Raw genomic sequence first — 24,527 nt, forward strand, 5'->3', positions numbered from 1 at the left:
GTTAAGACAGACTTAGGACTCATATCTGCAGGTGGTCATTGTGTAGGGCTCATGCATACATGGCTCAGGTCCTCCTAATATCTGATATTAGTAGACAGTCAAAGAACATTTTGACTATCTTTTACATTTAAAATATTTCCACTATCTTCAACTAACCATTTAAGCAGAAGTCAAATGCCTCATCAAGATAAAACATATAAGTGCAAGGACTTGATGGGGGCAGGTGGGGAATATGAAGGAGGTCAAAACTGAGAGGGGTGGGCAGGACCATGGTATAGGTTCTGCCTTGCAGTAGTTACAGGTTTGGACCTCGTATTTGAGGATACCTTCAGCTGTAAGCTGAGGATCCTTCTTATGAAAAATCCTCAGCATGGATTTCGGGGAAGCTGTGGAATCTGATTAATTCAGTATGTTGAAGAGCAGTACTTCTGTTGGTGTGACACAGGGATTTTGTTTGATTTATAGCACAGAGATCAAAATATCGAGGCTTTTGGCCTTGATGGAGATAGAATTCCTGGTAACCAAAGATTCAGACTTGGAAATCCCTATGGGCTCACAAACATACTTGAGGCCAACTTTTGTTAGAGTCATCTGCTCCATAGATAAGGGAGAAATCTTGCAAATTGATATACTGACATTCCAGAGGAAAAAAGCTCTGCTTGGGCTGTGTGTTGCACCCTCCGGCTTTCCAATTTAAGGAGCAGCCTTGGAATTGGAGAATTAGGAGAACTTTCTAGAATCTGAATATCAATACTGTATTTTTGTATTAAAATATAAATTTCCATGCTTCATCTAGATAGGGACCTATATCTGGCAAATACAAACCAAAATAGCATGGGAAAGGACCAGTCTGGAGGCAACAGCACTCTCATAAGACTAGTTCACTGAATAAAAACATCTGAATTAAAAACCAGAATCTGTTCTGAAGGAGAGAACATACTCAAATGAATAATTAAATTACCCAGCCTAAATTAGTATCTGTGTTGCAAAGTTCTTGTATTTTGTTCATATTCAGTTGTAATGCCCTTACAACAAATGTTTTCTATTTTTCACAAGTAGCAGATTACAGGATTAATTTAATACTCAAGAGTGCTGGATTTCCATACCCTCTCTCTAATGTCAGCAAAGAATTCACTTTATTTTCAGCATTTCTTGAGTCTCTGATTCATTCCCTGCAGGGCACTGAAGGAACCCAAGGAGCTGAATTTTATCTTTGGGGTGAACATTGAGCAGCGTGAGCTGGATGGCATGTTCATTTATAACTGCAGTCGGCTGATCAAGATGTACGAGAAGGTGGGCCCACAGCTGGAGGGTGGCATGTGAGTCCTGCAGATTTTTCTGCAATCTTTTTCCTGGCACTTTTCTACATCTGACTTAGGTTGTGCGATGACTGTGTTCTGCATTAATCATTCTTCATGAGCCTGAGGCTTGCTCATTTTGTCGACCTTCCATTTACATTCTGACAAATAAATTATATTTAATACTGCCTAATATTTCCCTGGTTTCTTGACAGAGAGTTCTCTACACGAATTTTAGTCAGCCCTGCAGCAGTATGAGGTGCTTGGCATTTGGTGCTGACGAGTGCTGCTAGTAATAGTGCCTCATTCTAGAGACTGGGAAAATAGGTCTTGACAACAAATAGAAATATTTGAGCCCATATTACATTTTGCATGATGGTTCAGATTGCAAACCTGTCAGTTTAATGTTTGTGACTGTGTGTCCCTCTTCCAGGGCATGTGGAGGAGTGGTAGGCGTAGTGGATGTGCCCTATTTGGTTCTGGAGCCAACCCATAATAAACAAGACTTTGCTGATGCGAAGGAGTATCGACACTTGCTGAAGGCCATGGGAGAGCATTTGGCTCAGTATTGGAAGGATGTTGCAATAGGTAATGAAGCTTCACGATTACCACGGTCTGGAAGAAGAAACCTGGGTGGCTGGAGGGCAGTCAAGAGTGCAGATGGTGATTTTGTCTTAATGACTCCATATTGAGCAGGCTGTGGTTTGTTTTCCAGCCCAGAGAGGTATCATCAAGTTCTGGGATGAATTTGGTTATTTATCAGCAAACTGGAACCAGCCTCCATCTAGTGAACTGCGCTACAAGCGCAGGAGAGCCATGGAGATCCCCACCACGATTCAGTGCGGTGCGTCTGATCCAGTTGCTTCTCCCTGGGGAAGGGGGGGCACTCCTGGCTGCAGCTGGGGACAGCTAAAGGCATAGGAGATTTGGGATGAGCTATCATTATCCCTTCCAAGGACCTGTCTCCTCTGCAGGTTGCCTTTGTCTGCACTCAGTGGTACTCTGTGACATCCTGGCATAAGGCTCCTTCCCTGCACAGTTCACTAACTGATCTTCAGGTGCCCTGACAGAGCAGGGCAGGTATGGCCAGTAGCAGTGTTCAGAGCGGGCTTAGAAATGTCATATGAACTGGTACTTACCAAAGCCGCCCATCCCAGCACCAGAATAGGATCTGAAACATCCTCCCAGGCAACGGGAAGTGGCCAAGTAATTGGTACCCTGATGCACTGGCCTGCTGATCTATGCACCTCTAAACAGCTCTGGCTAAGTCCTTGTTAGGGTAACGGGAAGCTCAGCAACATCACTTTGTCTCCCAGTAGAGGGACACCAAACTCCCTTATTTTCTCCCCAGGACTTTTAAGATGAGGTTGTTACAAGGAATGTAAGGCCATTCTTGTGGAATTATTTGTTAGGCTCTTCTGTCTTGATGGTTTTCTCAGTCTTTTTAAGGTTCCTCCAAAAGAGGAGGGGCTTTACTCTCCTTCTTGTCTTCCCTTGCTAATACCCTTCCAGAGCCTGATTTAAGGATGTTTGGATTTTCCTGGCAGAACTTGATTTTGTGAAGCTGTTGGTTTCATGGTAGGCCAGCAATACTCTGGAAGACAAATTTGTGTTCTTGGTTCATCAGAAATTTAAAAGATTATTATAAATTTTTTTTCTAGTGGATAAGTCTCTGATTTGTGTTATTTTGGTATCATTAAGAGACAGCCTGACTGCTGGGCTGAACTGTGATGTCAGGACTGGCTGTTCAGTTTGTATGTGCCGTTGTTGCAGCAGGAGTGAGTGTGAGGTCCTCTGGTATTGGTTGTTGCCATGCTTCATTGCATTCTTGTTAGGGATGTCTTTGAGGGTTTCATTCAAGCGTTTTGTGAACATGAAGAAAGAATTGACGCAATATATTGTGTGACTGCCTCACTTTTCTTTTGGCCACTAGTCTTACTGTTGTTGTTGGATACACTTTGGTGTAGTCCTTGGGTGTTAAATGGGCTATGGGAAAAAATTATGTGTCTCAGGCTGTGTATTTCTGACTTGCAAAGTGTCTGTCTGACAGATGTCTGTCTGAAGTGGCGGACTCTCCCATTCCAGCTGAGCTCAGTGGAGAAGAACTACCCTGATAGCTGGGTGTGCTCCATGAACCCTGATCCTGAACAAGACAGGTAAAAATCAGTTAATATTAAGACTTTTCTGCAGTGTGCCTTATCTGCACATTTGAAACTTTTCTCTGGTCGACTGTTCTTTGAAAACAGTTGGAGAGATTCTGTACCTTTAAGTTGTGGTCGCATTCTGTGAAGAGGCAGCAATGGCATGTGTATGGGGAGCTGAATGCTGGGTGGGCATTTGGGATATGCAAATTGCAGAGGACATCCTCAGCGAGTGACAAGTGACACCAAACTGGGAGGAGCAGCTGACAAACCAGGCAGTCATGGATCCATCCAGAGGCACCTGCAGGTTGCAGAAATATGCTGGCAGAAATCTCATTAAGTTCAACCAGGAGAATGCAAAGTCCTGTTCCTGGGGAGGAACAATCCCAGCACTGCATGCTGTCCATCCCAGAGCTGAGCAGGCTCGGGGGGGTTCTCATCAACATATACAAACACCTAAAATCAGGCTGCAAAGAGGACAGAGCCTGGCTCTTCCCATGGTGCCCAGTGGCAGGACCAAATGCCACCGGCACAAACTGGAATGCTGGAGGGTCCCTCTGCACATCAGAAACACTTTTCTGTGCAAGGGTGACCAAATCCTGGCCCAGGTTGCTCAGAGAGATTGTGCGGTCTCCATCCTTGGAGATATTCCAGGACATGGTCCTAGGTTCCTGGTGTTGGGTGGGCCTGCCTGAGCAGGGGTGGAACCAGAGGGACTCCAGAGCTGCCTCTATCCTCAACCAGCAATATGTTGAAATTCAGATCCTTCGTGGTTTTTCTGCACTGGCACCGGAAATACTGCTGTAGGTTTAGATTATATTAAATTTGCCATGGGCAGAATAGATGGCAATTGGAGAACTGTCGTGGTGCAGGCTGGGAGTTACGTGAGTTCAGGGGAGCTTTGCAGTTGTCTTTATTGTTCCTACAGCTCCCACCTGTCAGACACCAAACTGCAGCAACTCCGCTGGGTTGGGGTGAGCCCAGGAGGGACATTTTGCATGCTTGAGGGAGCAGCACAATGATTCACTTTCCAGTGATGTGTTTTACAGTTAAAAAATGTAGGTAGTATCTAGTAATTTATTTGAGTGAGGAAAATGGTGGTTCTTGGTTGCTTCTCTGTGGAGAGCAGCACTGCTGGAAGCCAGTTGTTGTCTGTATTGTGTAAGGAAGGGGAGCTGCTCCACTGTAATTCAGGTGCCTTGGGTCAGGGCTTAAAGACAAAGGGGATGAATCCAGGTGGTAACTTTTGATTGGAATAAAAATTTTAACATCTGTGGCTGAAAATTTTACAGAATATTGATGCTATTTGGAAGTACTGATTTTCTGGCTTCTTCCTTTTGGTATCTCCCACTGGAAGAATACCTGTACAAACTTCCTTGTGTATGTAGAGCTCCTGCTGTAGAGCTCTGAGGAGTGGGCAGTGCTGAGGATGTTCCTGGACGAAATGCTGGGGTAGGACTGAGCCTGGAACTTAAGAAGGGGCTGCCACAGCCCCAGCCCTTCAGGTGGAAGTAGTAGTGAGACTGGGACGATGTTGCATATAGACACACAGACTGACAGACCATGTGTGTACACACATCCAGCCCCACAGATAGCGCAGGTGGGCATGTGCGGCACACACACAGACTGCACCAGCAGCCTCATCCTTTTCCCTCTTGGCAGGTCAGGATGAAGGAACACTGGTGGAAATACTCATGTCCATACCTGGCCTCCAGATCCCATGCCTCTGGTTACTTGCACTGGAATAGATGGGCCTTGAGGCCTGCAGTCCCAGGGTGTCAGGTGTACAGACCTCCTGTGGTTACACATAACACACACACACACTACAAACCTCCCAGTGTCTCGCACTGGCCATCTCTCTGCCTTGATTGGATTGTGATCCTTGCTTTTCCCAGGTGCTTCCTGCCTAGGGACAACCACAGCTCCGCCTACACCTCTATACCCATCTCTATCAGCTGGGCATTACTGTCCGTCCAGTAATCAGCTCCTGTGGGTCACCCTTAGACATCCCCTCCCCCACTCCCAGGTCACCTCCTGGCTGGCTCCTCTGGCCTGATGTTCGCTGTAGCTCATGTTCATTCATGCTGCCTGTAGTCACAGCAGCTGGTGGCACTCAGGCACATGGGCCGCTGTGACCAGTGGTCCCACTGTGAGCTTCTCACTCCAGCCACCATCGCTTGATTCATTCCAGAGAAGGCAGTGTCCCTGTTTCACACTGTGAAATAGTGTCAGACTCGCTTGTCTGTTCTCCTACCTGACATCCAGTTGGATTCTAAATGTCATTTGAATGGGTGGCTGAAGCACCAGTTGAAGAATGATTGTGTGTCTCAAAGCTCCTTGAGCACCACTAGTCTTGGTTTTAGGCCATTCTGATTACTAAGATAATTCCTTTGTTCTGATCTGCTGCCTCCAGTGATGCAATCTGGGTTTGGATGCCATGAGTAGTCTGAATTTTTCCTGTCACAGAACTGTCTTAGGTTACATGGAAGGTGTAACCAAAAAGTAGGTATTCTATTACCATTTTCATAATCACCTGTTATAAAACAGGTGGGACAGTAGTCTCTCTCTTTAGCTTGACTCAACCCTGATAACACTCTCTGGGGGGTTATCTCCGCTAACAAGGGCCATCTGGGTCTCCCAGTGTGACTCATAAAATTGCATCATCCCATTGTAAGACACCCCGCCCAGAGGGGAGGAATGGAACATTCCCACCTGTATGTAAGCGGAGGCTTGGAACACTGCTACACTACTTCCAGTGGATTCCCAGAGCAGAAGAGCTCGAGAGTCACCACAGGACCTCCAGAGACAGACCAGATTGTTCTTCACGATCACCACTTCAACCAGACCACATCCATCACTCCAAGGGGACTGCAGCCACCATTTTACTGGACTGCTATCACCACCCTGCCCAACAGGGTGGCAGGTTGCCTTCTGACTCTGTCAGGTTAACCTGGTGTTTCTGTGTTACTGCCTTTTAATTTTTCCTATTAAATTGTAGTTCTGACTTGGAATCTGTCGTAATATATTTGTGTGGGGTTAATTCCTCCGCTGGTTTATTTTCAAACTACCACAAAAACTCATGGTGCTTTCATTCTTTACTGTGCTGCAAGACAGCTTGGCAATACTCCCAGCCTTGCCATGAGCTGGAAGACACATTTCTGTGCTGGAAAACCTGTGTATGGTGCCACTTACTCAACTTTATCTTTGGGAACTGCAGGTTTGGTGTCAGGCAGTCATTTTGCAGTGATGACACATACTTCCTTAGCCAAGGAAGTAACCACTCTGTGGAACACACCCAGCAGTGCTTTCGCTGGGAAGAGGCTGATGGAGGAACTGCTGCTTGTGCTCCTTCTAACTCACAAAGCTGATCAGTGTGTATCTGGTATACAGAGATCTGATAAAATCATCTGTCCTCATCTTCTTGGAGCTTTGAGTGATCTACAGTGAGAGCAGGATCTTCGCTAATTAGACTCAAACCTGCAGGTTATCAGCTTGGCTCCAGTGCAGTGTGGGATCTACTGGATCTCTTGTGTTTTACAAGGGCCATCTGCTGCTTTCCTGGCTCAAACCATTCCTGCATGACTTTACCCCAGCAGGGCTGATCCTGGTCTGTCTTTCCATCACTCCATTTGGTGACAGGAGATGAACCTGGGCTCAGTCCATTTGAGAGAGTATTTCCTACCTGTGTTTTCCTCCTCTCTCAAGGACTCTTCCAGGATTCTGCACCTGAGAGGACCTGGGGGAGTAGGTTGCAGGCCAACACTTTTGTAGGCCATAGGCTGAACAGGATGGAAAAAGCAAATAGCTACAGGGTATTGTAAAGGAAACTGCATGGCCTTGAGTGGCAAGGCAGAAGGCATCTGAGGCTGCAAGGCTTGTGGTAATGTCTTAGTCATGGGTTACTGGTACTGGGCTTTCCTTTCTGAAGGGAAAGAAGTCTGTAGAAAGAGGAACTGATATGAAGACATAAGGAAGGATAATGGCTGAAAAAGCCTGGAGTACAGATGCAGTACAGAAGCTATCACAGCTATCTCAGTTCCTGGGCTCTGAATTGGTGGTTCCCAGCATAAATGCCTTTTTATTAACAACTATGCATTTGATCCTTAATTCATACCTGTTTCCCAAGATGAAAACCACTGCTTTTGAAATTGTGGCTACTGCAGAAAGGCAAGTGGCTTTCCTGCTGCATTTGGGATGGGATGTTGAGATAATCCTGTGAGACATCACAGGTTCTGCTGTCCTTGCTGAGGTTGCCTTGCATTCCCTCTATGCTAGATGTGAGGCTGCAGAGCAGAAGCAGAAGGTACCTCTGGGAACGTTAAAAAAAGACTTGAAATCACATGAGGAAAAGCAGAAACAACTGACAGAGAAAATCCGCCAGCAGCAGGAAAAGCTGGAAGCTCTGCAGGTGAGTCTGGAGATCTCTAGCTAAGTAGAGCAGGTGTGATGGACCTCCTTGTGCAAAGGGCTGCTGCTGAGTCTGAAACCACTTATGCTCCTTCATGGGGCTGGGGCTGTTCTAATAACAGAAATTGACTATCTTAACTTCCATTTAATTTTCTGTTGGGAAAATGGGAATGACAGCTGAAGGGATGTGTCTTGAAGGACACAGGACACATAATTGTTGTTTTTAGCCTGGAAAACTGCTGGGATGGGTTCAGGCAGCCCCTGGCAGCTTGGTAACATGACCTTTCTGATTTTTATTTTTTTATAGAAAACCACTCCAATTCGATCTCAGGCTGACTTAAAGAAACTGCCTCTGGAAGTGACCACACGGCCTTCAAGGGAGGTAAATGGGATCCTGCCGTAGGCTTTTACTCTTCTGCTTCCATAGCCACTCTGAACACTGAACTCTGAAAGCTCCCCACTCTTTCACCCTTCCTGTCTCTGTACTGTCCTTTGTTTCAGCACACCCGACCTCAGCGCCCACGATCTCCTCCATTGCCTGATGTAATCAAGAATGCTCCCAGCAGACCACCAGGACCTTCACCTCCTCCCAAGTCCAGCAGTCAGCTGAAAAAGAGCTCTTCAGATCATCCAAATACCAGCTCTCCCAAGCTGGCCAGTGTGGTCTTCAAGGAGGAGGCCAGCACTTCCAGGACACACCATCACACTGTGACAGCTGGGAAATCTAACAGCACTTTAAAAACTCCTGCCAAACCAGGTACAAACATGAAGTCCCTCTCTGGCCTTCAGAGCCTCAAAAGCCCACGTGAGACACCTAATCCAAAAGCTGCCAAGGTGCCAGCAGTGAAGAAGTCTGCCTCTGGCAGATACTCACAGGTAAGAATCAACGGGATAAAACCCCTCAGCTCCTCACCCACTGTCCTGCTAAGCCTGTCTGCTCTGTCTTGTGGGATGTGCATTGTGGGTCCTGAACAGGATGAGAGAACTTTTTCTTTACTCTTGGGTTAGAGTGCCATTTACACCCCTCGAGAAGACTTGCCGAATCTCTTTCCTGTTAGACCAGATTGTTTATCTAGAAAAAAGGCATGTGGAGTGGTGGGGTAAGCGTTTGCATGATGGTGTAGCACCTCTAAAACCTTCTGGAAAAGCTAGTTAGCTACCAAATTAAATACTGGATATTGGCTTTTTTTTTTTTTTTTTTTTTTTTTTTTAACCTGGTTGAAAGAAGGTTTTGGTTGGTAGCAGGATGGAATTAATAGCTAGAGCTTGTTTGCTTCCTTCAGGCCTCTAGCACTCGAAAGAGGGCATTGAACATCCCAGAGGATGGGTCTGAGGAGGAGAGAGAGCACAAAAAGGAGAGAACAAAACGAGGAAAATTTTTGGCAGTGAAAGAAGAAAAGGATTCCAATGAGGTGGTGGTGGAGGTGAGAGTGTCCTGGTTTCCCCAGCAGAAGGTATTTGTTAGGTATTTATAATCTTGATGGGAGGTGACTAACATGAGCTCTCTCTGCTCCCAGCTGACAGACAGTGCTGGAGAGGAAGAGTTGTTGGAACTGAAGAAAGCACAGAAAGGTGAGAAATGAGACCTTGGGCTGCCACCAGTATCTGATATATAAAAGAAATGTCACCAGTTAAATGTGTGATTTCAGTAATGAGATTTTAAAATAAGAAATAGTGTAAATTTGAATCTGAAGCCCCGAGATTACTAACTTGCAGGAGACATTTTGGCTGGGAATCCTTTGATTAGACCCGAGGCAATTTTGGCATGGGGAGGTCTGTGATCGATGGCTGTATCACATTGACAGGGGTGGGGCTGGGCTGCAGGGTGTAGCTGATGACATGTTCACCCTTCCTGAGTGGATCATGAAGCCATGCCAGCTGGAAAATGCTCAGGAGTGTTATCCAGATCTGCTACACTGCTGTGAGAGAAGAGGGGCTGGGAGACCCCGGGAAAGGTGATAGCCAGGGTGGTACTGCACCATCTGCCAGAGCAGGGCATCTCTTCAGCCTACTTCCAAGCAGCTGTCTGGAAAATGACCCACTGCCACATGTGGCAAATTGTCCTAGAGGCCATCATGAAACTGGAAAGCCCATGTCAAACAGCTTGGAGTACAGGAGAAACCTTCTATCTGGAATTGCCAGTTCACTTCCATGCATCTTCATGTTTCTCAGCTGGAGCTGACCTGTGTGCTGATTGTGATTTGATGGTGTCCATACTGTTTGAGGGCATTGTCACAGGTTCAGGTGTGCTCCCTGCTGAGGTGCCTGAATCTCTAGATCTCTTGTAGAATGTGCTTTCCAGCAGCCGAATGTTTGCGAACACCTTTGCTTCCCCCTCACAGATAAGGGGCTGCACGTGGAGGTGCGTGTGAACAAGGAATGGTTCACGGGCCGTGTCACAGCTGTGGAAAGGGGCAGGCACACAATCCGGTGGAAGGTGAAGTTTGATTATGTCCCTACAGACACCACACCAAGGGATCGCTGGTAACTATCTTGAGCTACTGGATTTTGGAGGCTTGTTTTGTTTTTGGGAGGAAGGGTCTGTTCTATTGCCATAGATGCTGAAGAAAATATGCTGCTGTGATGTCAGGAAGTGTGAGGTCAGGACTGTTCAGGGCTTCATAAGGAATGATCATGACAGACTCCCATCAGTCTGTCACTCTGATGTCTGCCCTGGAGGCAGCTGTTGTGTGTCTAGAGGTCTGAGTGACACCTGTGTACAGGTTTTGATGAAACTGTTATCCGTGTTTCAGGTATGTCCAGTATAGAAGAAGATTCCTGACATTCCCTTAATACTTTTTCTCAGGGTAGAGAAAGGCAGTGAGGATGTAAGGCTTATGAAGCCTCCCTCTCCTGAGTACCAGGCTCCAGACACACAGCAGGAAGAGGAGGTGGCCATGGCTGAACCTTCTACCTCGGATTGCGTCAGAATTGAGCCTGACACCACTGGTCCCAGCAGCAGCCAAGAAACAGTTGACTTGCTAGTCCAGATCCTTCGGTGGGTTCACTGCAGCCCTTGTGAGCTCTGCAGTCTGATTGCTTCAGTCTGTTAAACTACCAGCTCTGGCTTTGTGTTTTGTTTTTCTGCACAGGAATTGTTTGCGATACTTCTTGCCTCCAAATTTTCCAGTCTCCAAGAATGAACTGAGTTCCATGAGCTCAGAAGGGTTGTTGGCATTTCCCTTGGTGAGTTCAGTACCTCCAGAGGAGTAAGTTTGTGTGTTTTCCCCGCACATATTCCATTCTTGTGGCAAATGTGCATCCTGTTGATGCAAGAGTGCACTTCTTAAAAAGGTAATTTGGATCCTTGGCAGACTAACATAGCCAAGGAAGAGAATGAGAGCTCTGAGATGTCTTGAGTCTTGTAAGAGTTGTCTGAGGATTTTTCTAATTACCATGCATCTGTGTGGGAATGCTGTTGGCTGCTACTATCATAAATTCTTACCCATTGTTGTTAAACTTCTAAAAACTTCTAAAAAAGAGAGGGCAGGTTAGAGATTTGTAAAAGCAGGAGGTAGACATATGTGTTTGTTTTGCTCCCAGCCTTATAACTTGTGTTGTGGAGACAACCTTAAAAGTGGTAAATAATAACAAATAACTATCCCCAGATTCACAGAATATTCTGAGTTGGAAGGAAGCCATAAGGATCATCAAGTCCAACTCTTAGGTAAATGGCCCATACAAGGATTGAACCCACAACATTAGTGTGGATTCAATTCCTTTATAGGCCATTTACTTTAGTGTGAGAGAACATGGAAGCCAATCCCTTCCCACTTCCCCAAGAGAGCAGGTTGACTGTCAGCGAGTCAGCTGCACACCTTTAGACTTTTGGCCTCTGTTTGAGTACAAGACAGGTGGGGCTGAGCTTCCATCAGTGTCTTCCACCAGCAGGCTGATTCTGGGAGGTCCAGTGCTGGCTGGAAAACAGGGCAAGGTAACTGGCCTCTTTGACTTTCCCCTTCTCCAACAAACCACCAAGAGAGACCTTTCCAGGAGGCACCTGTAAATGACAAAAGCCACCTGCAGATGACCACATGCCTAAAGCCAGTGCTGTTTTGTATTCCCACACTCACAATGTGTGTATTGGAAGTCTTTCTATTATCTCTTCCCCTTCTGTTAACTGGGGCATCTGCTGGCATTTGCTGGAGTTCCACTCCTGCTCCTTTCACAGGATACCCTGGTTGTGTCTGGGGTTTTTGTTGAGTGTAGCTGTCTGTACCTTACAGTGAGAGGCTGTGTTGTCTGGGTGACCTGTACCAAGGATACTCACAGTGTACAGGGGATGCCAGGCATTGCCTGCAGCATACCTGTGGGTGCAGGCTTTTTAAAGCACACTGCATCCTTAATCTAAATTCAAGCAATTTTAGGGACAGTTCTAGTATTGGAAGAATGTGAAAACCCATGTGTGTTCCATGCTGGCTGCAATAGGCAAATCAGATGTAAATATGAGTGTGTGCAGGGCTTGCAGGAGCACCCTGTGGGGAGGATTTGATCACAGGTGCCAGGAGTTTAGATCTTCTACAAGCCTGTAAGTGTCCATGTTTTTGTGGAGCTTGGTGCTTTCTCTTAACATGCCATCTGTTGTGTTTTGTCTACTACAGAAAGAATATTTTAAGCAGTATGAGGTGGGTCTGCAGAACCTGTGCAATTCATATCAGACCCGTGCTGATGCCCGGGCCAAAGCCTGCGAGGAAAACCTCCGGAACTCAGAGAGGAAGCTGAGGGAAACAGAGGACAAACTGCAGAAGCTGAGGACCAATATCATGGCCCTTCTACAGAAAGTGCAGGAGGTGGGTGAGAAGGAGTAGCAAACCCTGACCTGCCTCAGAGTAGCCACCTGGGTCATTCCCTCCAGGCTTTACAAGTGTTTCAGTCGAGTGTCTCACTGACCTCCAGCTTCCTCGGCTGGGAACAACTTGGGATCCAGGCCCTGGGAGTCCTGATGCGTGTTAAATTCTCACTGAATGATTTCTCACGGCATGTACATAGTACACGAGTTCTGTTTGTTCTCTGCCTTCTACTGTGGAACGTGAAGCTGCAGGAGAATTTCCCCAGGCATAGGCAGTGCTCAGCAGGGAATTTTTTCCCCGTTCTTGGGCAGATTCTGAACTCCACATATAGAAATGCAAACCTTTAAACAAATAATATAAAAAAATCTTGTGGTGAATTTGATATATTTGTTATACTATAAAGTAAAATAGAATATATGTATTTAATTAAAACATTTAAATAAATAAACTAAATTTAAAAACTACTTTAGTAAAACAAAGATCAACCAATGGAAAGGCTACTGAAAGCATCTGGAAGCAGTTGCTCCCTGTTAGGAAAACATGGTAAATCTCAAAAAACCCCAACCAAACCTACCTCGGCCGAGATGAGTACAGTAAATCTATCACATGAGTGTATTGTTTGAGCATCAGGTACTGATGGGTTCCCAGATGTTGTCTTTTGGCTGCTGACAGGGAAAGCTGGGGGTGCTGTCACTGCAGCTGTCAGCAGCTGGAGGGTGCTGGAAGTTGGGGCATGGAGGCTGAGCAGGCCAGATGTCACAGAGGCTGCTGAGCTGCTCTGGCTCCTCTTGCACTGTTCTTCAAGATTCACTTCTCACTAGTATTTTTTGTTCCTTTGGTTTCAGGACATTGATATTAATACAGATGATGAACTGGATGCATATATTGAGGACTTGATCATGAAAGGAGACTGAGAAGCTCCAGTATGAGTCGTGGAGAAGTAGAGAGCTGGCTGCTGCAACGGGAGATGTGGATCTCTGCGGGTAGACTGGGGCAGCTGATGAGGAGAGTTTTAGACAGTGCTCATATTGGTGTACAACTTGTTCCTGTGACTGTACATAAGAAACATTCATGCTGTTGGCAGGAAAATTTTTAACATTGTAGTTCTCTGAATCTCTTCCTTTTGTTTATAAATATTTATTTTTTAAAGAAATGGGAACTATGCCTGATACAATGGGTGTTTTTAGTGATGTAGAAGTGTGAGTGCCCATTTTGCCTCTGGAGTATATTCATATGCTAAACCTGGGAGCCCAGTTATCTCCAGTAAGTACCTGGCAGCAGCTGAAAAATAAGCCTTGAGTTCTGGCCAAGGAGGTCAGGACTTTGTTGTGAAAGATGCTGAACTTGGGCTAGAGAAAGCCAAGTCATGAATTTGATCTAATAGAAAGGAAATGTCCCTTGTATGTGTGTGAGCAGAGGGGATGGAACTGGGTGGATCTGGGGAATTTGGCACTGGCACATGCAGTGAGTTTCCTGAACAGGAGGTTGCTCTAAGCAGGTGGAACTGCCACCATGGTACCAACCAAGAGGCTGAAAGTCCTTCTAGAAGAGGATGGCCTCCTGGGCTGCTCACAGTGGGCTGTGAGCATCAAGGGGAGAACACTGGAATTCAGGTTCTCTGCTTGCAGTCACTTTATCACTCATTTCTGCTGCTGTTTCTTTGAGACATAATCACAGCGTCAGAAGAACTCCTTGACCACCTGACAATAAAGTGTCCCCTGTCCTATTGTCACCCCCTCAGGTTTGTGTTGCTTTGATCAATTTGCTCTTCCAGGTAATTTCATTATTAGAGACTGCTAATTATTAGAGAAATGCTATTTGGAGCCTTTGGAGTCCTACACCACTGACTGGCATCTGGCCCTGTGCCTGCAGCAAGGAAAACACCTGTCTCTTATCCTTCAACTGCAGCCAGTGCCTTGTAGGCCACTTGTGGCCAAGGGAAGTCAGTCTTAGTTTACTGGCTGGCCAGCAGCTTCTTAGGTCTGCTAGGGCAAAGTGCCTGTGGACTTATGCTTGGAAACAGGAGTCCCCTGCAAGCCAGGTCGTTGGAGAAACATGGTTTGAGCAAGAGGTACCCACCATGAGGGAGGTCAGGTGGAATAGACCCTGGGGGTTCACTTGACACCTGGATGTGCAATAGATGTTTTGCAGAAAACCCTTCCAAATTAAGTATCTGCTGCACAGAAAATTTTTGGCACTAATTGTTTATAGTCCTGAAGAACTCCCTAGTTCTACACACCACAGGGGAGGGGAAAGGCTTTTGCTCATTACCTGAGTAAAAACGGTGAGATTGACTGCTTCCGTCCAGAATCTGGGCCTAACATCCCAAGTAAAAGAAGGTAAGGAGTATTCCCCATCCTCATACACCTTCCTGCACAGAGAAGCAGTGTTCCTTAAACAGAGGAGCAGGCTCCACCAGTCTCCATTTCCTCACATGTACTGGAGGTTTGTTTGTTCTGATGATACATTGCTGTTTCTGATGAAAATAATCTGGAGAAGCTGTGCTTTATTATTAAGGTGAAAGAAGAAATCTTCCTTCCCAGGAGGCAGCAGACATTCTAGAGAACCAGATTTTGTTAAATTGCAGTTCAGAGCTCCTGCTGCACGCAGGCTTTAATCCCTGACACCCAGAAGACACCAGTTTGGGGCTAACAGCTCTTACACAGTACTTGAGCTTCCTAGCACAGTTTGATTCCCTCTGTTTTGTGGAACTTCTCATTTCCAGTTTTAACTCTTGTTTTTTAATGCATTTCATTTTTTCAATCTTCTACCAAGATTTCTTGCTAGAAAGAGCAAGCCAAGAACTTTTAAGTGCCAGTAAATCAAGGTTTTCATTCTCAACCCTTTCCAGGTAATCCTCTGCAGCTGTTTTTTTCTTTTTCTTGATTTTTGTAAAATTGTAAGCATACCCGTGTGTAACATCAAGTTTTAATAATACCTCTGAAACCCCATAGACTTAGAATGCCTCCAGAGGGGATCCAAACTGCTGGCTCCAAGCTGAGTACACTCCAAAGCTGTATCAGGTGGTTCAGGGCATTTTTGTGTTGAGGTCTTAAAATCAAGAATAAAATCAAGAAAAAACAGCTCTGCACCACACCTCTCCCACAGGTGTTCTTTCCCAGTATCACGCAGGGATGTCTGTGTCACATCTCAAAGGCAGTTCCAGCTGCCTTCCAGAGCCTGTAGCCTTGCCACAACATCTCCCTCTGGTAGTTAAGCCTCGGCTGTTCCCTATGTCTTCCTCTGCTTTCAGCAGTTTCTTACAGCAGAAATACTAAGAAGGACACGAGTTCCATTTTGCACACCATCCCACTCCCCCTCTCTGTGACTACTTTAATCCCTTCCTTATGCTTTCCGTTTTGGAAATTCTTCCCACAGCTGTCATCTGGATGCTTTATGCCAGTTCACTTCTGCTGGTCAGGCTGCTTACTGGTGTAGTTAATAAAGAGGCAGGAAAGTGCCTTTTTTTAACGTGAAACTTGTGGCACCATGCAAAATCAATCAGAAACTCATGTGGGATTCTATTCAAAGCTGGAATTTTATGGAGGAAAAAAAGTCATTCCTTGTTTGTTAAACCAATGAGTTTTTGGGTGGGATTCTTGTTCTGGGATGCAATAGCCTTGCTGCAATGACAGGTGCTCATTCTCACAAAGGCACCTCTGTGCTCTCCAGTCTGATGTGTTGGTGTCTTTTCTGCCCAGGGGAGGTAAGGGCCAGGACCTTTCTGCCCCCACACCTCTTGTGTGGGAGCAAACCCTGGACGTGTTCAAATTTTGGAGATGGTATCCCAGTTCAGGAGGTGGGCTCATGAAGGAGGAAGACAGTGCCTTCCCTTCCTGGGGAAGGAGAATACCCAGGCCCAGTGTTGGTGGGGCAGATGATAGGCTGCCCAGGGGAGGTAAAGGCCAGTGACAGCTTTCTGCAGTGCTCCACAGTCTCCCCAGCACTCTCAGGGCCCTCCTCAGGACTCCCAGTGCCCCCTCCAGTGCTCCCTCTGTTCCTCACTGCTCTCCAGTGCCCCCCCTTCCAGTGCTCTGCAGTCTCTCCACTCGGATGGTGGCACCTCTCTGGGCAGTGACATCTCAGCAGGCATCAGTGATCCCATGGGTGATGGTACCTCCCCAGGCACCTCCCCCTCTTGGATCTATATCACCTAAGCCAGGAAATGCACTCTGGAGATCTCCTCCTGTCAGGTATTGGCAGGGGGGACGGGGCAGGGCGGCTAGGGGGTGGCAGAGGTCCCCCATGAGGATCAGTGCTTGTGAAGGAGCCTCACCTACCACCTACCTGTTTCTCGTGAAGAACAGGTCTCTAACAGGTACCTGCAAACATGGCGCCCACCTTGGCCTACTGGCTGCTCGGTCCCACCCTGCACAGGAGGCAAGAGGCCACCTCCTCACCTTCCTGAAGAGCCTGTGCACCCCCATGCAGTGCTCCCCACCACCCTAGCCCCTGTGGTTCCAGCACAGTCCCAGCCATTAGACAGCTCCATCACCGGGCCTAGGCCACTCAGTCCAGGTGGGAACTGAGGTCTTTATTTTGTATCCACACGTGGACCTCAGCAGGCGAGCAGCCTCCCAGCCTTGTCACCAGCAGCCACTGCTGCAGCTGCTGCTCCAGCCCCAACACCTCATCCGCTGGACCAGCACCTGGAGCTGAGGTGAGAGAGAGAGAGGCATCCGATCAAATGGGCAGGGAGAAGGCAGAGAATTTCTGCAGGGTTGGCTCAGGCCACCTGGGATGAGATCACATCAAGGTGTCCATGGACATGCCTCTGGTGATTTCCCAGGCCGTGAGAAGGTCCCTGGTGCAGCTGAGGCAAAGCCAGGTTGGGCTGAGACCTTGGGTGTCCCATACAGGTATCCTGTACAGGTGTCTCTGCTCAGGACAAGGTGTTGCGGGGTAGGACTCTGCCAGGGAAGGACACGCTCTCAGGTTTGGGAAGGGGACAGCCGGCCATCAAGGTCCCTCTGCCTTCAGCCAGGACTTTTCAGTTCCACATGGGAAGACAATGCTGGGTGTCCAGGTGGGTGCCAGGGGAGTCCAGCCCAAAGGCAGCCTTCCAGATCCCACTTCTGTCCCTCCTGCCTAAGCGGAAGGACGCAGGTAATCCCATCCCTTTGGAGTTACCTGCAGAACTGCCTCTGCTGCTCCTGCCGCCGCCGGTTGTTCTCAGCCAAAAATGTGAAGATGTTCCTCCGCGTCTGATGCGGCTCCAGACCACGGAGCACCTGGATGGCTCGTGGGGAAAGGTGTCTGCAACAACAGGGAATCATCATCCCAGAGCTGCCAGCTGCCTCCCCTTGCCCCACCCTGCACACACGGTCCCACGTCCACCCACCTGGTCCCAGGCTGGAATCTCTCTGCCATTTTCTCTGTGGGGAGGGGGGTTCCAGCCCTCGCCCACCTCGCAGTGCCTCCCTTTCTTGGGGGCTGGGATGGACGGTGGGGAGCCCAAGCACCTCCAGTGCTGAATACCTGTCAAGGAGGGGATGCTCTAAGCAAACCAGAGGTGCCACTTTCCAGAGGACCCCTGGAAAAGTTGGAACCAGAAACTTGGCACCCGATCATAACTGATGGCTGCTCTTACCTCACAGAGCTCTCCCTTGGGGCATGTGTAGGTAAATATCTGCACGGCGGCTAGGTGACCCCCAATGCCATCCCAAGGACCCCCATCTCTTTGAGTCCTAACATTCCCCTTAAAGCCCCAGGACTATCACAGTCCCCAGGGCACCCTAACTCCATCTGAGAGCCCTCTCTCAATCTCGGTCCCCAGGAACTTTCATTTCCCACGATACTAAGAGTCCCCCCAATCCTCAGGGACCACCTCCAAACCAGCCCAGGGACCTCCAAAGCCCCCTGGGACACCTTAAGCCCTCCAGATAGAACCAGCCCCTCCAAGGGACCTGTCCCATGCCTCATCAGTCCTCCATGGTCTCCCCGATCTCAAATTCCACCCCCTGTTGCCCCTGTCCCAGGATCGTTCTATGGGAAGCCAGGGTGACCTGATATAGAGGGTCTCTGCCCATACCTGCACCATCTGCTGGTCCTCCCCAGCAGCCCAGGCATTCCATGCCGCCCATTCCACCTTCTGTCCTCTCCAGTGGGAATTCCCATGCTCCCATTCTGTGGACAGCTGCCAGACCTCCTGGATATGTCAGGCATGATTAGGCTCAGCTTTTGAGGGGTTTTTCAGGTCTGATCCACCTGGCACATACCTGCAGTGCTCTCTGGCAGTCCTCAGAGGCCAGGAGTGTGATGTCAGGCCTGGCTGAAGGAGCTAACTCCTGCCCACCTGCCTCCCTCATCCTGGGATAGGTGGCTGGGCATGGGGGAAGCACTCTGCAGAAATACCAGGAGTCATCAGCATGAGCATGAAGCAGATAGGGAACCTGTTCTCCTTGGGGCCAAATCTTCCCAGGTGTTCAGGAGGAGTGGGGACCTATGGCTGTTTCCCATGGACCTTCGTGAATTGCTACAGCCCAAGTGTTTGAGGGGGATTTCACCCAGGGGTGCAAGAATCCCTGCAATCCCTTCCCAGGAGAGTCACCTGGCAGGTGGCTTTGGCCCTGGCTCTTGCTGTCTCATGCCTGACCTGTGGTTTGGCAGCACAGGGAGGGAAAATTTTCCAAGGTCCTCTTGTTCCCCTGGAAAAGAAGGAAGCTCTTGTGAGCAGCCTGTGAAGTTGTGTGGTCACAGGATGTGATCACTCCATATGCGACACGGCAGCAGGAACTCATCCTATACCTGTTCTGACCCTGTGCTTCTCTGCAGCCTTTGTGTATTGGGTAGAAAAAGCCTCGGACATAGCAAGCTGAAACCTGGAATCACAGAATGACAACATCCTGAATTGGAAGGGACCCATGAGAATCAGGGAGGTCAGCTCCAGAAGCAAATGATGCCACAGGCTTGAGGAATGGCAAACCCCAAACTCTGCAGGCTACAAAGGAACCAGAAAATCACCAAGGAAATGCAGTCACCTGGGGAACATGTGGGCCTGTGCAGCCTGCATCCCCTGAGCAGTTGTCATTCCATTGTTGACACCAGCACCTGGCACCCTCAGCCTCTGCAGTATGACAGGGAACTGTCAGGAGATTTCCACGAAGGAAGCAGACCTGTCTCCTGCTCCTATAGGAGCCATTTCTCCAAACCCTCTTCTGAAACCTCATTTGTGAACATCATGGAATCAAAGAACCAATCAGGTTGGAAGAACCCTTGGAGACCAACAGGTGCAACAAAGGCCACATCCACATCTCTTAAATCCCTCTAGGGATGATGAGTCCACTACTGCCCTGGGCAGCCTGTGTCAGGGGTGGGCAACCTCTTACACGAAGAAATTTTCCCTAAAATCCTGGTGCACTCTCCTGGTGCAATTTGTCACTTTTTATCTGGGAGAAGAGACTGACCCCCGCCTGGCTTCACCCTCCCTTCACGTAGATGTAGAGAGCAAGAAGGTCCACCCTGAGCCTCCTTTTCTTCAGGGTCAGCTCCCAAAGCCACTATTCATGAGACTTGTGCTTCAGATCCTTTCCCAGCCCCTCTGCCCTTCTCTGAACTTGCTCCAGCACCTCAATGTCCCCAAATTCCAGCTCACTGTGAGCAGCAGAGCCACCCAGGTGTTCTGACTCTCCAGTCCTGCAATGCAGCTGCAGTGGAACTGCATGCACAGGACATTGTCCTGGCATGACAGAATGCCAATATTCTTGAAGGCGAAGGCAGGGCGCTGTCTATCCCTCAGCTGGAAGGAGTATAGGAGAATGGTCTCCTCCACACAGCCCCTCACCATGTCAGGTGGGAGGGAATTGGTCTGGGACAGCCACCAGTAATCCAGTGGCATGATCTCCATGTCACCTGTGAAGAGGAGGAGGAGAACATTGTCACTGCCACAGCTGAAAAAATTTTCACGAGACTCATGGCAAAGTGCCACAAAGAAAGACGGATTTGGTCAGGGGGAACTCAAACTGTCCTCCAACTTTGGAGGCAATTGCCTCCTCTCCCAAGAGCAGACGGCACACAGTCCCCCCCTCCAAATGTGGACCTGGATCCCTTCTCACCAGGGATCATCACTATTGGGAACACCAGCTCCCGCAAACAGGACATATCCACGTCCAGCTGGAACACGGGTCTTCGGACCACATACACCTCTTCTGTGCCGCTGACTTGCTCATGGACCACAGCGAAGGTCCCGAGACCTGGAACAAAAACAGCCTGCCCAGGAAAAAGACAAAACAGCTGAGATAAGTGTTACACCCCAGACCCTTAAATCCAGGAGTTAAATTCAAGGTTCCTTTACTCTAGCGGGTGCAAAGGAGAAATCTCCACCAGATATTCTCAAGAGTTAAAAAACCACACAAAAGGAAAAAATATAGAAAATTAAGGAAACTTTGGAAAAGGAGTAAATACACCAACAAATTCAACATAAAATTACTTACTATACCATTACTTAGCATTTATTTAGCATGTACTTTGCCCGTTTAACCTAGAACACCTTTAAACATTAAGATGTTAAGTTACCCAAAAAGTTCCAAGTGAGGGGGAGGGAGAAAGACAGAAAAGGTACAGCAAAACACACATGTAGCCACCAACTCCTGGGTTCCCAAGCCTACGGAATCCCACAGAAGGCGACGTCGAGCCTACTGTCACGTCAGCCTCTTTTTTAAGCCCTTGGGCCTTTGTAGGTCCGCCCTCAGGTGGGACTTCTAGTTGCTTGGCCAATCAGAGGGCAGTTTGTCACAGCCCCATATGTGATTGATGGACAGCTCAGCCAGTCAGAGGCCGTCACCACCCTCTAGGCACTATGACTGACAACTCTGCCGGGGCTAGGGGGCTGGGGGCAAGGCACGGCATGGCTTAACCTACGCAAAGCCTGGCCTGCTCCTCCCACCAGACGCAGACTCTGGCATTACCAAGAGGCAAGGTGTCTCGAGGCATTGATCTAATCCAGTTTCTGACAACAGGAAATTGAAAACTTGGAAAACCCCACATTTTCTATTTTTTAACTTTCCCTCTTCAAAATATTCACAAAAACTCCATAGCTAAAAAAAGATCCCAAGCAATTCCAGCCCAGGGAAAGATTGCGAGGGATGATCCTTGGCATGGACCCAGCATATCTGCTAGGTCTCTCCACCCCTGACAGCTTAGGGCACACTAAGAGGAGTTCTCTCGGAGTGGTGCCATGATGCTCAGGGATTGGGGACCACAGGGGACCAAGACACAGCCCACCTTGTCCAGCTTCATCTGTCCTAGTACATAGGCAGACACGACATCCCAGATGGCCACCACATCTGGAAAGTACCAGAAAGAGGTGTCAGGCTGCACTCGTGGTATTTCAGGGAGCTCCGTGGTGGGAGCTGACAAAGAGCCTGGACTGGACTGTGTCCCAGATTCTGCCTCCTTCTGCTCCCCAAGCAGTGCTGGAGCAGAACTGGGGATGTGGAAAGGGCTCAGAACCAGGGCTGTCATCATCCAACCCCCAAAAAGAGATGGCACCCCAAAATCCAGCTGGCTCCTGAGAAACCAATAGGAGCTGTCAGACCTCCCATAAAAGATCGAACCTTGAGAGGTCACAGCTCCCATTGGAAGGTGGCCCTGGCTGGGGGTACATGCCATGCCCATGGGACCCTCAGAGCAGCCCCAGCCCTGTCCAACCTTCCTCCTTGCCCTTGGGGGCTCCCCAAACCCTCACCTTTGGTGGAGAGCCGCAGGAGTGTGGGGAACAAGCAACTCCACTTCTTGCTAATGCTGATGGTGCAGCACCCCTCCATCCTGCTCCCCAAATTCCTCTCTGATCAGCCCCTGCCCTGCCTGTCCCTGAGGGTCTTCCCATAAAAGCTCCCACACCCACCAGAACAACCTCCCAACTCCCTCCAGGCTATAGGCAGTGTCCAGCAGCCCCCAGTCATCACCCTGGAGTGCAGCAAGTGATGGGGATGCCACCTTGTGATGTCACTGGCGGCCTGGGGAGGTGTATTGTGATGCCAGAAGAAAGATGGCACCATGGAGGTGGGGGAGGGGGATTGTGGAAGGAAGAGTCTGTCCTGGCCTACCTCAGGTGTTGTCAGGTGCAAGAAGTGTCATTGCTGCTGACCTGGGATAAGTTTCTAGAGACAATCATAGATAAAATCCAAAACAAATAAGTAAAAATAAAAATACATTAATAATATCTACCAAAACAGTGAAGAATCAGTTTCAGAGCTTTTTGTCGCTATAAAATATGATGGATTAAGGATATTTATCGTGGCTCCAACTTTTCCAGGGGTCCTCTGGAAAGTGGCACCTCTGGTTTGCTTAGAGCATCCCCTCCTTGACAGGTATTCAGCACTGGAGGTGCTTGGGCTCCCCACCGTCCATCCCAGCCCCCAAGAAAGGGAGGCACTGCGAGGTGGGCGAGGGCTGGAACCCCCCTCCCCACAGAGAAAATGGCAGAGAGATTCCAGCCTGGGACCAGGTGGGTGGACGTGGGACGTGGACGTGGCCGTGTCGTGACTAACACACGCACGGTGTAGCGCGCGGTGGGACTCGAAGCCCTGTAGTGCAGAGATTCGGCTTAAGGCCATACCCACCGAGCCAGAGTGGCTCCTTAATTTCAAAACCTTTTTTTGGAGCCGTATCTTCTTCGCCGCGCAATGACGTCACCAAAGCCCTGCCCACCTCCCCGCCCCAGGTGCTGCGTCCGTCACTGTACTCCACCTACTGTTCCGCCCCCCGTCCCTCCCTTGGCCCCGCCCCTGTCGGCGCTCGGTCCGGGACAAAGCCACGCCTCTGGTAGTCTCTACACCCCGCCCCTCGACGTCACGGGGCTCGGAACACAGCCACGCCCCTGGTGCTCCCCGCACCCCGCCCAAGAGCCCGCCCCTCGGTGCCCCCTCAGTCCGCCCAAAGCTACGCCTGCCTCCGCCCGCCCGTCGCTATGGCAACACGGGAGCGGAGGCTTTTTTTCCCAGCATTTTTACCGTTTTACTTTTTTCACAATTTTTGGAGCTCTTGCTATAGAATTTTACTAAGGTTCAGTGCCTGATTTTTACACGCTTTGTCTCAACTGTAGTAGCAGAAATTACCATTCATTCAAATCTTAGTGGGTCTTTTTACCACTTCTTAAAAACTCCAGAATTTACAATTCTTGAAAAACAAAACACATTTTGGGGGATACTGCAACACTATCATGCAGGTGTTTCTCACAGCTATGTACATTTTGCTCATCTCTTTCTACAGGATTTCCTAGGGGCTTCTACTATGCATTGCTGGGGTTTTTTCACTTGTTTCATGGGTGCATTCACTTGTGTTTGCATGTGTTACCTCATCCAGTGCTTTTGCAAGGATCACTTCTTTAGTCTTGGGGTTTTTTTTTTTCCCACCTCTACACTACTGCCATGTGTTTACTAGTGTTACCCTGCAGAAAAAAATAGAATCTGCAGAAAAAAATATAAAAACTCTCCAACAACATTTTCATGTTACACTCTCAAGGCATTACTTTATTTTGTGGTCAGGATGTACCACAGCAATTATCTCATCCAGCCATAGCCCGGGTGTGCAGAGACAATCATTCCAGGATACATAGCTTTTACTCCATTTCTCAGATATTGCATACAGTAAAAGTACATAGGAAAGCATTGGCTCAGTGTTCATTAGTCCAAAGTTGAGCAAACTCCCCATATTCAGTCTCTCACTGGACTCCAATCTCCTTGCCTCTGATGCTAATGACATTCTTCAGTTGTTCTTATCAGCCTTTTTTCTGGGCCAGGATGTCTTCAGCTCTGCTTGCAGGTGCTCTGGCCTAGCTGCTTGTGATATCCATCATGTCTTGTTGAGAACCACAAGTTCCTGCTGGATGTTCTGTTCACAGTGCTTATCTTTCTGCTTATCTTTGGGGGTCACTCCCAATGTCTTGGTAT

The 24,527-nt window shown here is 48.4% G+C and overlaps 2 protein-coding genes and 1 long non-coding RNA gene across 14 annotated transcripts; 1 reads left to right on the plus strand and 2 right to left on the minus strand.

The window, feature by feature from the left end:
• Nucleotides 1–1,152: 1,152 nt before the first annotated feature.
• On the plus strand, nt 1,153–14,376 carry LOC146423235 (ATPase MORC2-like). Of its 2 annotated transcripts, none has more exons than XM_085044999.1 (14): nt 1,153–1,319; nt 1,732–1,886; nt 2,014–2,142; nt 3,349–3,454; nt 7,715–7,847; nt 8,154–8,228; nt 8,348–8,722; nt 9,130–9,270; nt 9,364–9,418; nt 10,189–10,330; nt 10,653–10,844; nt 10,939–11,032; nt 12,448–12,636; nt 13,482–14,376. In XM_085044999.1, exons 1-14 carry the CDS (start codon nt 1,249–1,251, stop codon nt 13,548–13,550), a joined length of 1,926 nt encoding a protein of 641 aa, XP_084901125.1. In that variant the 5' UTR covers nt 1,153–1,248; the 3' UTR covers nt 13,551–14,376. The 2 variants fall into 2 exon arrangements, with proteins under 2 accessions (XP_084901125.1, XP_084901126.1); XM_085045000.1 differs by having other exon boundaries at nt 1,154–1,293.
• Nucleotides 14,377–16,879: 2,503 nt separating this feature from the next.
• On the minus strand, nt 16,880–22,548 carry LOC146423236 (coiled-coil domain-containing protein 81-like). Of its 11 annotated transcripts, none has more exons than XM_085045003.1 (12): nt 22,322–22,531; nt 21,859–21,920; nt 20,691–20,844; nt 20,231–20,487; nt 19,617–19,702; nt 19,384–19,457; nt 19,187–19,283; nt 18,855–18,978; nt 18,668–18,784; nt 17,978–18,114; nt 17,767–17,892; nt 16,887–17,005 (listed from the first exon to the last, which is right to left on the minus strand). In XM_085045003.1, exons 1-12 carry the CDS (start codon nt 22,398–22,400, stop codon nt 16,984–16,986), a joined length of 1,335 nt encoding a protein of 444 aa, XP_084901129.1. In that variant the 5' UTR covers nt 22,401–22,531; the 3' UTR covers nt 16,887–16,983. The 11 variants fall into 11 exon arrangements, with proteins under 11 accessions (XP_084901136.1, XP_084901129.1, XP_084901132.1 ...); XM_085045006.1 differs by lacking the exon at nt 16,887–17,005 and adding an exon at nt 17,152–17,291 and having other exon boundaries at nt 22,481–22,542; XM_085045008.1 differs by lacking the exon at nt 16,887–17,005 and adding an exon at nt 17,152–17,291 and having other exon boundaries at nt 20,420–20,487.
• Nucleotides 22,549–24,078: 1,530 nt separating this feature from the next.
• Nucleotides 24,079–24,500, minus strand: LOC146423237 (uncharacterized). The gene is made up of 2 exons (XR_014847615.1): nt 24,338–24,500; nt 24,079–24,301 (listed from the first exon to the last, which is right to left on the minus strand). It is a non-coding gene; the product is annotated as an uncharacterized LOC146423237 (long non-coding RNA).
• Between the last annotated feature and the right edge of the window lie 27 nt (nt 24,501–24,527).

This window comes from Lichenostomus cassidix, unplaced genomic scaffold (assembly GCF_008360975.1).
Source record: "Lichenostomus cassidix isolate B80296 unplaced genomic scaffold, HeHo_3.0 HiC_scaffold_636, whole genome shotgun sequence".
Taxonomy (NCBI): domain Eukaryota; kingdom Metazoa; phylum Chordata; class Aves; order Passeriformes; family Meliphagidae; genus Lichenostomus; species Lichenostomus cassidix.

Bases quoted from the DNA above. Each gene is read 5' to 3' on its own strand.
- LOC146423235 (XM_085044999.1), top strand. From the start codon at position 1,249: ATGTTCATTTATAACTGCAGTCGGCTGATCAAGATGTACGAGAAGGTG. The intron at 8,229-8,347 runs GTAAATGGGATC...CCTTTGTTTCAG, and splicing joins CCACACGGCCTTCAAGGGAG to CACACCCGACCTCAGCGCCC. The intron at 8,723-9,129 runs GTAAGAATCAAC...TGCTTCCTTCAG, and splicing joins CCTCTGGCAGATACTCACAG to GCCTCTAGCACTCGAAAGAG.
- LOC146423236 (XM_085045002.1), bottom strand. From the start codon at position 22,462: ATGGGAAGACCCTCAGGGACAGGCAGGGCAGGGGCTGATCAGAGAGGA. The intron at 19,703-20,230 runs GTGAGCTGGAAT...GTCATACTGCAG, and splicing joins GGGTGGCTCTGCTGCTCACA to AGGCTGAGGGTGCCAGGTGC. The intron at 19,458-19,616 runs GTGACTGCATTT...CTGTGATTCCAG, and splicing joins CAGGCCCACATGTTCCCCAG to GTTTCAGCTTGCTATGTCCG.